This window comes from Amphiura filiformis, chromosome 19, assembly GCF_039555335.1.
Source record: "Amphiura filiformis chromosome 19, Afil_fr2py, whole genome shotgun sequence".
NCBI classification, from domain to species: Eukaryota; Metazoa; Echinodermata; class Ophiuroidea; order Amphilepidida; family Amphiuridae; genus Amphiura; species Amphiura filiformis.
Genome location: NC_092646.1, coordinates 28,415,987 through 28,429,678, shown reverse-complemented (window position 1 = coordinate 28,429,678; position 13,692 = coordinate 28,415,987). Strand labels below are relative to the sequence as shown.

The following is a 13,692-nucleotide window of genomic DNA, read 5'->3' as shown; positions in this document are numbered from 1 at the left end:
ACACGTGGATCTACTTCTAATGGTGCAACTAAGTGTTATTCGTCTACTGAGATGTGCAAAGGATATCGTTTGTATGAGGTGTATGTGTGGGTATATCTCCTCTACGGTGCTAGGAAAGTTACATGGAGCACAATAATGGGCTTTCTAAAATACCTAAAACAAGATACTTTAGTACCTAGCACCTGGTAAAGTGACAATCCGGCGGACAATAGGGGAGAGGTATGTGTAGGGGATACGTAAGGTAGCAGAAACGGGTACTAAAAGTGTAACATATTTTAATTAATCTAAACTAGGATAGACAAAGGATATAGTTTTCGTGAGGTGTACAGGTAGATCTACTCTAATGTGCTAGGAAGGTTAAGGAACATATACGATCTTCCACTAGGTAATCAGTCTACTGTGTTATCTGGCAAAGTCCCGGGGGGGTGGCAAAGTGAGGTGCGATGGAAATTAGATGGGACGGTATCGTTAGGTATGGGTTAGGAAGGTTTGGTGGATAACAGATGGATTATATAGCTGAAAGAGCCAACCTTGGTATCTGGAAAAGGGAAGGTGCGACGGAGATTAGAGGTGAAGGTATTGTTACAATGAAAGGAAAACGTATGTAGGGGTCATGGGGTAGGATAGTGACACACAGATGCCGGGAATGGATGTTCTATAGCTACAAGTCTACTGCGGCATCTGGAGAAATGGATGCTGTGGAAGGCAGATAGAAGGTATCGTTACATGTGTGAAGGTTAGTTTACGAGTAGGAATGTTATATGTAACACAAATGGATCTAGTAAGCTACGAGATATTATACAGGCTACGACTCTACGATGGATTCGGGAAAGATGAAGTGGAGTGCCTAATGTGGTTGTATATTATGTGTAAAGGTAACTTACGGGTAGGAAGGTTACGGTGGAACACAGGTGTTTCTACTACTAGGCTACGAGACATAATAACATTCATGGTATCGGAGAAAAGAAGACGTGTAACGGCGTGTCAGCTCTAATGGGGGGGGGGGGAGGACAACGGATAGAGTCATTGTGAGGTGCATGTGTCATCTGCAAGAAGGTCTATCATGGTAGTTAAGATGGTTTTGGTGGAGCACATGTTGATCTTTTAAGAGTCGTAACATTCTACTTTGAAGTGTAATATAGAAATGGGTTAGTAGTCTATAATGGATATTAGGAATAGGCTAAGGGTTAGTTATCATGATGTAAATGGGTAATGTGAATTTAAGTACATAATGCACTAGAACGGTATACATGGTATAATGGAACAAAAATGAATCTACAGTAATTTTCAGGTGGATCTTTACACTACAAAGAACATGAACAAGAACAAAGTGTGATGAAGGTGCACAAGGATGAAGAATGTCATGAGTGCATCGAACGCGTCCCTTTTGGTGCAAAACATGGAATTAATAATTATGAGGTGCAACTGTCCACTATACTTTGAGACAGGTACTTTCTACAGTGAGTACTGGATGGAGATGGTAACATGGGTAATATTCTAGGAAATTAAGTACTTCTATTGCAAATGAAAGTGTGTTGGGGTTTTACTGCGGAAGACATAGTGATGTCACGTGAGTGGTTTTTTTTATCTTCTAATGCTTACGTGTATAATGGGTTCTGGTGAACTCGTTTTGGTGCAAAGGATAGAATGGTTAAGCACATAATCTTATCGAAGAGAAACTAATTGATTTCCACTTTACTTTACCACAGAAACGTGGTCCTCAATTCCTCATGTAATGGGTTTTGGAAGTTCGGCTGTATGATCGGTTGTAAGTTGTGAGATGCAATGGTGAAGATCACAAAGTAAGATATTTCAACCTGTTCAACGAGGCGGCTATAGAATGACCAACAATATAAATGGATCGACAAGGAATGTATATTAAAAACAAAATTTGAGGTGAGAGGTTTACATAATCTACGGTGTTCTACTAAGATGTTTTATGATACGAAGTTATATGCATTGAAATTCGTCGTAGGCTGACGAAGTTTCGTTAATTTTAAGTTGTGGGACATTCAGGTTTGAGATAAGAAAGCTTCACATACTAGTAAACTATTCTACTATGATGTCAAATGCTTGGATGGTTTATGACACAAAGTGAGTGCAAATGTGCAATATCATGAAATCGTATGGCTGACGAGTTCCACTTATTCAGGATAGGTCACATAAATAATGGTGCAATGAGATACAATGGTTGTGGGATATGTAGGAGCTTGGGGTGAGGTTTTGTAGTTTTATATCTCTACTCTACTCATTGCGTGGATGTTTGGTGACATAAAGTGACGTAATTTAACAGGTATGGTTACAATGATATAATAAGAAACTATCAGTCTAAGCTATAATCTGTCAAATAGCATGCAAATTGGGCAAATTTTAGTCGTACAATTCCCCCGCGAAGGACACATTTAAGTGTTATCATTGAGATGAGCGCGTTGAGAAAAGTAGTTGTGTCTATTCCCTAAGCATCACAGTCAATTTATTAATGGATTTACAATGCATGCTAAGAACACTTTCATGCATTATAATACAATATAAATCTTTGGTTTAAGCTATTAAAATTAGAGCGAAGAAATTCAACATTCGTATTTTTCAGAAAAATATTTTTGGGTGCGGGTCTAAATGGAGTTTGGATGCAATTCAGATAACTAGAATGCATGCAATTGAGATAAGTAAGTATTAGCGTTAGTATGGTTAGTACAATATAACACGCATTTTCATAGTAGTGCAAAGATGAATGTGCACAAAATGACGGTTTTTAATTCACGACCACAAACTTCTAAAAAACGGTCATCACAGATTTGCATGTTATGCATATGCGAAGTATTAGTGTACCACTTTGATCATGACGGTCTCTGTAGTAACAAATGAGCGTAATATATGTTTACAATTCAAATAAAATGACGATTCCTCCTTATTATTAAATTACGAGTACATTGTTTTACTGTTTTAGTCAGTATGCCAACTACTTGTATTCTATATCTAAGCTACACCAGAATGTGAAAGGTCTAAATGTTTTGTTCGCTACAACATAGTTTTGGTTTCAAAACGTTTTTCAAGTAATACTGAAATTTTACATCAGTCGCTAGCGATAGGTCAATGACTGGCCAATGAGGTGGCTTGTACTATATTTAATACACCAGAAATGTTTTACCATTGGCTAAAAACTAAAACCTATTTTGTCTCGTGTACGGAACTCTTCTGCTAAATGATTAGGCTACAGAATAACCATAATTTCAAAATGGTTCAATTTTGTTCTCCCGGCTGTAAAACCTGTTTTTGCCTTTGGAGAACCATTGTCTTGGAGTCGGGAATGAAGATTACCGGCAAGGTTGACCTTAGATGACCTGACCTTTTGTCAGGTCATCTAGTAGACTTACAAAATAGTTGTATTGTATTACCCTAACTACAGTTTGAAGGGTTCTACAGATTCGTGACATTTTATTGACTAAATTGCTTGTTTATAAAAATATTATAATAGTTCCACACGAGATAAAATCATCCCTAAAGTGAGTATCGCTAGCAACCCGAGTATAATTTCAGCTGAATACAATGATAGATTGTTTGTTCTTAGTCTTTGTTCTGAACAATCATGCTAGTGCTATATATTGACAATTGTTACAAAGTAATTTCTAGATGTACATGACAGTTTTTTGATAATACTGAAATTCAGTGCTACAAAGTTTGATTCTAAGGCTATAATATTCTTTTTCTACATTTGGCACTTCTATTGTAGTAAGTGAAAATAATAATAAGAATACTTATCGACTGTTCAATGCTAGAAGTGGGTAAGTGCAATAGCTGCCATGTGAACATTTGGTAATTTACATACAGTATATTGTACTCATCTACACATGACAGCTACATGGCAGCTATTGTACTTACCCACTTCTGGCACTGAGTAGTCGATGTGTTTTTACTTGGGATGGCAGAAAAAATAGAAGAGTAGAAGTTTGAAACAGTAATGGGCTATTCCGGTTGAAATCCATACACCCCATATGGAAGACATGGCCTTAATCTTCCACACATGGAGTGTAGATTTCAAATGGGGTTACTCGAATGGATGGCTCCATTTGAAATCTACACCCCCTGTGTGGGAGATTAAGGTCATGTCTTTCATAGGTGTGTATGGATTTCAAATAGAATAGTCCAAATACATTGCGGTATTGAAAATAAAATATTAAATCGATGGGTACATTCTTGTAACAAAAAATATGAAAAAAGTTGGCTACGTTCAACAATAACTAACACTGACGAGTTCCTAGTGGTGAGTAGTGGGTACGGTCTGAATAGTAATCAACTACTATGCTGAACTTAGTATTCTAGGAAGGATACTAAAGTTGCGTTATGATATGTGTTGTTTTGTAGTAGCCAAAAAATCTATACACTGTTAAAAAGTTGGGGAATTTTTAATAAACAATAAATTGTTGGGTAAAAATAACTAAAAATATTTTACCCAACAGCTAAGTTGTTTATAGTTAACCACAGAGCTGGGAAAATTACCCAGCGTTTTAACAGTGTAGGGACGTTACATACTTTTCACAACACTCACATACATTGGACGATAGATAACGGAGGCACATTGGAATCAACGTCTACCTACTCAAACCGAATACAAATAAAATCGGTTCTTTTTATCGCTAAAAGAAACAAGGTGATTTTACAAGACTGGCAACGGTACGTCAAACATTTTGCTTTCATTAACATAACAAATTCATTCGCTTGAAAAATAAATCCATTCTCAAAATCGGAAGATACATTCGTGAAATAAAATAAAAGGCATCTTCAAAAATAATTGCATAAAAAATCCTACAATCATGGCAGCTATCATATATAATCGATACGCACGCGCAGTGAGTCGCTTCGCAAACTTGTGATTTTCGCGATTTTGTTGTACGTGTGTATCGTCACAATTAAGTCAACTTTTTTTCTTCACAATTATAGTACACTCGGTGGCACACAAGACATGCTTTCATCAGTAAGCCTTTAAATGTACATCCCTTCTAAATTCAACAGCATGAACAAGAAATATTTGGGTGCACATCTCATCTGAATTCAGCATGAATAAGAAATCTTTGGATGTACATCTCTTCCGAATTCAACAGGCATCGACAAACATTGAGATGTACATCTCTTCCGAATTCAACAGGTATGACAAACATTGAGTAGTATAATACTTTTATAAGCTAAATGGTTTGACATGCACTCTTGATACATACTTGGGTTTATAGCGGTTTCACCCAGCCAGTCTAAAATATGACGCAAATTTCATACCCAATGATAGAACATAGACTGAACAGAATATATTTTCAGCCCTACATGTGGGTTTGCTGTGCATATCTTAGCAGATCTAGGGTGTGTGCTAGTATTGTAAGTAAGCTTAAAAGTCGCCTTCCCCAACTTCATCTTCACCTTCTCCGTCGGGATGGTTATCCAGACCAACCTCTTCGTAATCCTTCTCCAACGCTGCAAGATCTTCACGAGCTTCTGCAAACTCACCTTCTTCCATACCTTCACCAACATACCAATGAACGAATGCCCGTTTGGAGTACATCAGATCGAATTTATGATCCAGACGAGCCCAGGCGTCGGAGATGGCTGTAGTGTTGCTTAACATGCAGACGGCGCGTTGCACTTTGGCGAGATCACCTTCAGGGACAACGGTTGGTGGCTGGTAGTTGATACCTACTTTGAAGCCAGTTGGACACCAATCGACGAACTGAATGTTCTTTTTGGTCTTGATGTTAGAAATTGCAGAGTTGACATCTTTTGGTACAACATCCCCACGATACAACAGACAACAGGCCATGTATTTGCCGTGACGAGGATCACACTTGACCATTTGGTTGTCTGGCTCAAAACAGGCATTGGTGATTTCTGAAACACTGAGCTGCTCATGGTAGGCTTTCTCAGCAGAGATGACCGGGGCGTAATTGACCAGAGGGAAATGGATACGTGGGTAGGGCACCAAGTTGGTTTGAAACTCTGTAATGTCGACATTTAGGGCACCATCGAAACGCAATGACGCGGTGATGGAGGATACTACCTGGGCCATCAACCGATTCAAATTGGTATACGTTGGGCGTCCAATGTCCAGGTTACGACGGCAGATGTCATAGATGGCTTCGTTATCAACCATGAAGGCACAGTCGGAGTGCTCGAGAGTAGTATGGGTAGTGAGGATGGCATTGTATGGCTCTACTACTGCTGTGGAGATTTGTGGGGCGGGATACACGGCGAATTCTAACTTGGATTTCTTGCCGTAGTCGACGGAAAGACGTTCCATGAGTAGGGCTGTTAAACCTGAACCGGTGCCTCCGCCGAAGCTGTGAAATATAAGGAATCCTTGAAGTCCGGTGCATTGGTCAGCCTGTATACGATTACAAAATAACACGAGAGAAATTAATTAATAAGAAATTGAAGATTTGTGATCGTCGTGATATTTCCTTATTCTCTTTTAAGATTAAGATTGAAATTAGAATTTTAAAAAAGTGAAAAAGATCACACACCAAAAGATTTCAAACGTCATTCTTTGAAAATAAGTCGAAGTTTTATCGTGAACTTCTATCTGATTTTACTGTTATTTTATTTTATTTTATTATTTTGTTTTATTTTATTTGAGATGATTTTAAGGAAAGAAATAAAAAAAAATAACTTTGCGGAAAGAATGAAGGAAGAAGCAAGCCAATGATTAAAGTAATTGTATCAATTTGCCCATTGCCTAAATACATCACACATACAAATGGCGCTCAAGATATGTCACCAATTTGTACGTTTACTATTATCTAGAAAGCCTAGACTCTGGTTATCATGTTATCTGTTGCTGTTGGTATTTTAAATTGCTTCTTTGCACTAAAAACAACAGCGTAAATTAGTTTCATATATTCACACAAGGAAACTTTATGAAGTGAAAATAAGTAAAAATAAAATAGGATACAAATATCATGGTCAGTGCATGGTCCAGAAAATGCCCACAGGCAGTCTATCTGGCCTGGCACTATTTAACTCCTTGCATGAAGCAGGTATAAATTATGTTCAAGAATTTGCCATGAGTTTAATAACATGAAGGGAGATAAAATTATTACTATAAAGAAGGTATGAAGAGAAAGAATAACTGTAAAGATATTAGCCCTTCATGAGAGACTGTGATATTAAAGATACCAATGTTGAATTTTACCACATGTATGTGCCAAAGGTGCAAAGGTTCAGTGAGGAAGGGCAAGGGTTATTAAACATGACTTGGTTGGAGCCAAGTTGGGTTGGAGCTGCCCTGCTGACAGTGGAATGTGAAAATATGATCAGAGAAAGAAAATTTATTACCCCCTTTTACTGGCTAATCGAGGGTAAAATGTTTCAAACTCTTTAAGGATACGTTGACCTAATGATTTTCGGCACACAAATTGTGACAAATTAGCACGGCTTTGAAATGTGCATCGGCGTGACGTAAAATGATGACATCTCATGTCTACTCGCAGAATTATGGGATCTACTCAATTCTTAAGCCAAGTAGAGAAAGATCTTACCAGTTTTCTGACTCTGTCCATGATGGGATCAATAATTTCTTTTCCAACGGTGTAATGTCCACGAGCATAGTTGTTGGCCGCATCTTCCTTACCAGTGATCATCTGCTCTGGATGGAAAAGTTGCTTGTAAGAACCTTGGCGGATTTCATCTGCAAAAAGACAGGTCAAAGGTTAGAGTTTTGATTGTAATGGGCTATTCCGTTTAAAATTCACACCCCCCATGGAAGACATGACATTTTAGTAATGAGTGTAAATTCCAAATGGGGTTACTAGCTAGAATGGATGCCTCCATTTGAAATATATAACCCCTGTGTGGGAGATTAAGGTCACGTCTCCCATAGGGGTGTATGGATTTCAACTTAAACAGCCCAATGTATAAGCTGAATATACAGAGTATTTCTGAGTAATTGCAATACGTCGCTTTTGAAAAGTGATGCGCAATCACTTTTGTAAAGCGTTGTCCAATCACAAAAACGAAGGCCCTGAAAGGCCCTTGAATTTGATCATTAATACGTTCTAAAAAACCAAATTGCTCACATCTGGTTTTTGCAAAGCGATTTCGAGCAGAAAGCCTAGAAAGGTCCTTGATTTTGACCGTTCGCAGTTCAGAAAGAACCCCTTTTACCAATATGCCATCAGCTCCTATTTAAGACCCACCAATTCTCGTTCCGTGGGGAGCATAATTATATACACCAAAAATCACCAACATTGACATTGTACCCCCATACCCCCACCCCCACACCACCCCGAGGAAAACACTCTTACCGACAACAGTTGGTTCCAAGTCAACAAAAATAGCTCTTGGGACATGTTTGCCTGATCCAGTTTCGTTGAAGAAAGTGCCGAAGGAATCATCTCCGCCACCTTTGCCGACAGCAGTATCTGTTGTACTGGGCATCTGGCCATCAGGCTGGATTCCATGCTCTAAACAGTACAATTCCCAACATGAGTTGCCAATCTGCACACCGGCTTGACCAACATGGATAGAGATACATTCACGCTGTAAAAATAAATAAGAAATAATATATATAATATAGAATTATTAATACTCTTCACGCGGGTGTCGACTGCAGACGACAAGTTTCAAAATTTTTTAAAAATTCAAAAATTTCAGAAATGCAAATTTTCATTACCATATTTGGAATCAGCATGAAAAATGCAAGAAAATGAGTACAAACAAGCCTAGTATTGGTTCAGTGGTTCTTTAGATAGCTCTTAATATTTTGAGAAAATATCTCAAAACTTGGATTTTTTATGTTGAAGGCTATGGCTAGCACGTAGAGCATTAATGTAAGTAAAGAACGAAACACTTCCGAAATTTTTTAACTTTTCCTTAGCTGGTTTCATATATTTCAAGATAAAATTGAAAGTTGTATGAAGATTTAAACTAAAAATTAAAATATTGTTCGAGAAAAATATTGAGATCCGTCACTTTAATACAGTAACCATGATAAGCAATCATCATACAAGGAGAGCCTGGCATTTGATAAGTCTGCGCTATCTGCATGCAGACTTTGTTACTTGTATTTATTTCAATGCAAATTTAAAGCTGTTGGAAGATTTAACTAAAAGATTAACTTATACTGCATGCTTAGTTTTAAAGTGCTGTTCGAGATCAAACATTGAGCTAAATCACTTTAATATACAGTAAAGTAGGCCTAGCTATACGGCCCTAATTTGGTAAAACGACCTAACTCGATATAGACTTTTATGCCTAATTAGGACTGTACTGAAAAAAGTTTAAAAGCCTTCATGCCATTTCTTTTTTTCAAGTGTCCAACTTATTATTGTGTTCCTAAAATTTGGGGTTTTCACCAAAGCAGGTCTAAATATTTTTCAGCAGCGCCTTAATTAGGTAAAACTTCTATCTTCGAGTTAGGTTGTTTTACCAAATTAGGGCCGTATAATACACACCCATTTTTGCCAATTTGGCAAGCAATTGCCGATCACAAACGTCTTCGTAAACGCCCGTAAACGTTTGGCAAACGTTTGACGAAAGCGGCTGTGTATTAAAGCATTCATCGTGAATGCCCGGCGTTTGTAAGTCTACGGTACTACCGAATTTGTTATTTATGTCTGAATATTCTTATATTTCAAGACAAACTTAAGGGCTGGGGTATGAACGTTTGGACAGTATTTATTTTGGGACATTAGAGCACATCAGACATATCGAATTGCATTCTGAATATGAAGAATGTCATTCCGATATCAAATAATTTTGATTTTTGAAATTCGCAATTTAATACACATTTTATGGCAAATCATTAAAATTGATATTTTTGATATTTAACAGTACTTGAAGTAAACTTTATAAATCTGATGATTTATACTTAAAGTGTATGTAGGTGGGATGAAAAGCCGACGATCAATTGAAAATTTTGACCTTTCGTATTAAAGATATGGATTTTTTTTCCCAAAACACCAAAAAAAAATTAGGTCTTTTTGGGAAAAAATCCATATCTTCAATATGAAAGGTCAAAATTTTCAATTGACCGTCGGCTTTTCCTCCCTGCTACATACACTTTAAGAATATATCATTAGATTTATATAATTCACTTCGAGGACTGTTATATATCAAAAATTTGAAAAAATATCACATTTTTATAATTTGTCATAAAATTTGTATTATATTGTGATTTTTAAAAATGAAAATTATTTGATATCAGAAAGACATGCTTCGTATTCAGAATGCAATTCGATAGGTCTGAGGTGCTCTCATGTCCCACAAAAATACTGTCGAAACGCAATAAACGCTCATTTTGGATCCCTTAAGGCTGTATGAAGATTTAAACTAAAGATAAACTGTACTGCTTAGTTTTAAAGTGTTATTCGAGGTCAATCATTGAGCTCCGTTAGCTATATATATTGAAGTATCCACCATACTAGGAGAGCCCGGTGCGGCGCTTGTAAGTCTACCCTGCTACCGATTTTGTTATTTGTACATTAACAATGTATAGACTATGCATACAGTCGTCGGGCTAATTTAAACGTTTCCGACTGAGCTGTAGCTAATTGATGTGTTTAAATGTGTGCAACAGGAGTCTTTGCGATTGATGAATGATTGTTGAAGGCGACACTAGTAGGAAACCGACAAGCATGCACCATGATACATTGCACATGCAGTCATGTTATAATTGATCAATCATACTTTCGTGCTTGACACGACGTGATAACCTCATGAATGATTTCATGATGTTCAACATTATTATGTTGTTGTTGTTGCTGATCTTGTTTTTGTTGTTGTTATCAGGCGGTGGTGGAAGCGATATCGCCATTTTTGACGTCGCCATTGGATTAACACATAATCATGAAAGCTTCACAAACAATTCTAAATTTGTTGTGTGGTGTCAAAGCAAAATTATCTTACTCTAAAACCGTCGGGGTACGACAAAGTACCCCACTGCAAGTATGTTAATTTTCCATTTGTAATCGCTAACCGTGTATTTTGAATGGCCGGCTGTCAACCCTGTATCTTCGCCAGGCTCGTACGTCACGTGTTGCGTGTCCTATGCCGCCTGGTTGTTATTAGTTGTTGTTGATTAAATTACAGCGGAGAATACAACATCTTTTGCAATTCTATAGTGCTTTCTTTCATAGTTCATGATCATATTGTGACATTCGTTTGCGCAAAATCACACGCATGCGTACAGTGTCTATGAATAATTCATGAACGCCTCGATACGTCTGATTTTTATTGAAATTTCCCAATCTGCGCTATAACTGTCTAGTCTGCATGCATTATTGATACACGTTCAACAAGTAATGCTTTTAGATTGCTCTATACTTGATTCGCTAAAGATGCACGATTTCTCTGTAAAGTGGTTCCTCCCATAAAAGCTCATAAAATATATATTCTTAGACATGCACGACGCCAATATGTTAATGTGCCACAGGACAAAACCCGGGGACAAAACATCAGTTGAATTCCATTTGCCTTAGAAAACAGCTTTAAGGATATTAGATATAAAAAAGGGCCGCTTCGCCATTAAAAGTTGAATGTGCTTTTAAGCTTCATTTTATATATTTTGATTAAAAATACCGAGAAATGACAGGTATAGCTATAATTATTATTATAAACACTCATTGCTTCAAAAATGTAAGTTATGAAGATGTCTTCTCAATCTTGTTTTCTATATTTGCATGTTAATAAGAGGTGAAATATATCTAGTGCTTTTGAGACATATCCGGAAGTTATTTATCTCTTGTCTAGTGTGGCCTGACTTGAGCTTTTTATCGATGCAAACACATGTCTGGCTCACATATTGTAAAACAGCCGCCTTTCTAGAGACTTCACAAGTTAACAAGTTGAGACTCAAAATGAAAAACAAATCATTGAGCTCCGCAGCTATATTATGAATATTCGTCATACTACATGTACTAGGAGAGCCCGGCGCGGCGCTTGTAAGTCTACCCTGCTACCGATTTTGTTATTTGTACATTAACAATGCATAGACTATGTATACAGTCGTCGGGCTAATTTAAATGTTTCCGACTGAGCTGTAGCTAATTGATGTGTTTAAATGTGTGCAACAGGAGTCTTTGCGATTGATGAATGATTGTTAAAGGCGACACTAGTAGGAAACCGACAAGCATGCACCATGATACATTGCACATGCAGTCATATGTTATAATTGATCAATCATACTTTCGTGCTTGACACGACGTGATAACATCATGAATGATTTCATGATGTTCAACATTATTATGTTGTTGTTGTTGCTGATCTTGTTTTTGTTGTTGTTATTATTATTATTTGTTCTTGATTACAATTGCAGCATCTGTTGCTATTCTATACCATTAATATTTGCGCAACATCACACGCATGCGTACATTATGCTATGAATAATTCATGATTAACATCTCGTTGTCTGATTTTTATGGAAATTTCCCAATCTGCGCTACGCTATCTTCACTGTCTAGTCTACATTATTGATACATCACGTTCAACAAGTAAGGCTTTTTAGATTGCTCTATACTTGATTCGCTAAAGATGTGCGATTTCTCCGTAAAGTGGTTTGGTTTTTAACAATACCTCCCATTTATCTATTCTTGGACATGCACGACGCCGATATGTCAATTTGCCACACGACAAAACATCAGTTGAATTGCATTCGCCTTAGACAGCAGCTTTAAGGATATTTTATCTAAAAAAGGGCCGCTTCGCCATTAAAACTTGTGCTTTTAAGCTCATTTTATATATTTTGCTTTAAAAATATCGAGAAATGACAGGTATAGTTATAATTTTCATTATAAATGCTCCTTGCTTGATTTTTATATATGTGACGTGTCATGTCAAAAGGAGCCACTTTTGGGCAGGTTATCAATTTTGAGATTTTTACATATCTTAAATATAGAGATATTTTGCTCAACAACGCCGTTTTCCCCAAATGAAATCGGACATTCCTAAGCGAAGATATTGAGTTCGTAAGTTATGGTCTTATAAAATTGGAAATTGAAATATCGGCCTTTAAAAATATTATTGACAATGTTGTTACCTTGAAAAATGTCTCAAAAAATACAAGATGCCAGTTACATTCCGATCTGAACTATCAGACAATATTTTAAACATTAATAACATATCACAAATTCGCAATAAACTTTAAAATTGTGAAAAAAATCACCCGGGCAGATTTTTGGCTATTTCCATTTACGATCCTGCCCAAAAGTGTCTCCTTTTGACACGGGACGTCACATAATATTATTTTGCTTAAATATACGGAGATGAAGATGACCTCTCAATCTTGTATGCCATATTTGTATGTTAATGAAAGGTGAAATATCTAGTGCTTTTGAGACATATCCGGAAGTTATTTATCTCTTGTCTGTGTGGCCTGACTTGAGCTTTTTGTCAATGCATACACATGTCTGGCTCACGTATTGTAAAACAGCCGCCATTCTAGAGACTTTACAAGTTAACAAAATTGATGATGAGGTAGGGCGTGGGACTCAAGCGTTCCCAATATGCATGGATTGGTACTTTTCATGAAAAAGGGGAAAATCTGGCTAAATACAGAGGGGTAAATTTAGGGTTTGGAAAAATAGTCCACTTTGTCAAATCCGCTACGCCATAAAAGTCCTGCTTTTACGTGGAATTTTCTGCTTTTCACGTGAAAAGTTCTGCTTTTCACGTGAAATTACTGCGAGGCTGGTGGAACTATATGAAGACTGTAACAAC

At 37.0% G+C, this 13,692-nt stretch overlaps 1 protein-coding gene across 1 annotated transcript in view; it reads right to left on the bottom strand.

The window, feature by feature from the left end:
- Positions 1–533: 533 nt before the first annotated feature.
- Positions 534–13,692, bottom strand: part of LOC140141139 (tubulin alpha-1 chain-like) — a 35,008-nt gene continuing 21,849 nt past the window's right edge. Inside the window, exons 2-4 of the mRNA XM_072162937.1 lie at positions 8,283–8,517; positions 7,518–7,666; positions 534–6,364 (exon numbers count right to left, since the gene is read on the bottom strand). Of these exons, the coding sequence (XP_072019038.1) occupies positions 5,375–6,364; positions 7,518–7,666; positions 8,283–8,517 (1,374 nt within the window). The 3' untranslated portion in view covers positions 534–5,374. The remainder of the gene's footprint in view (positions 6,365–7,517; positions 7,667–8,282; positions 8,518–13,692) is intronic.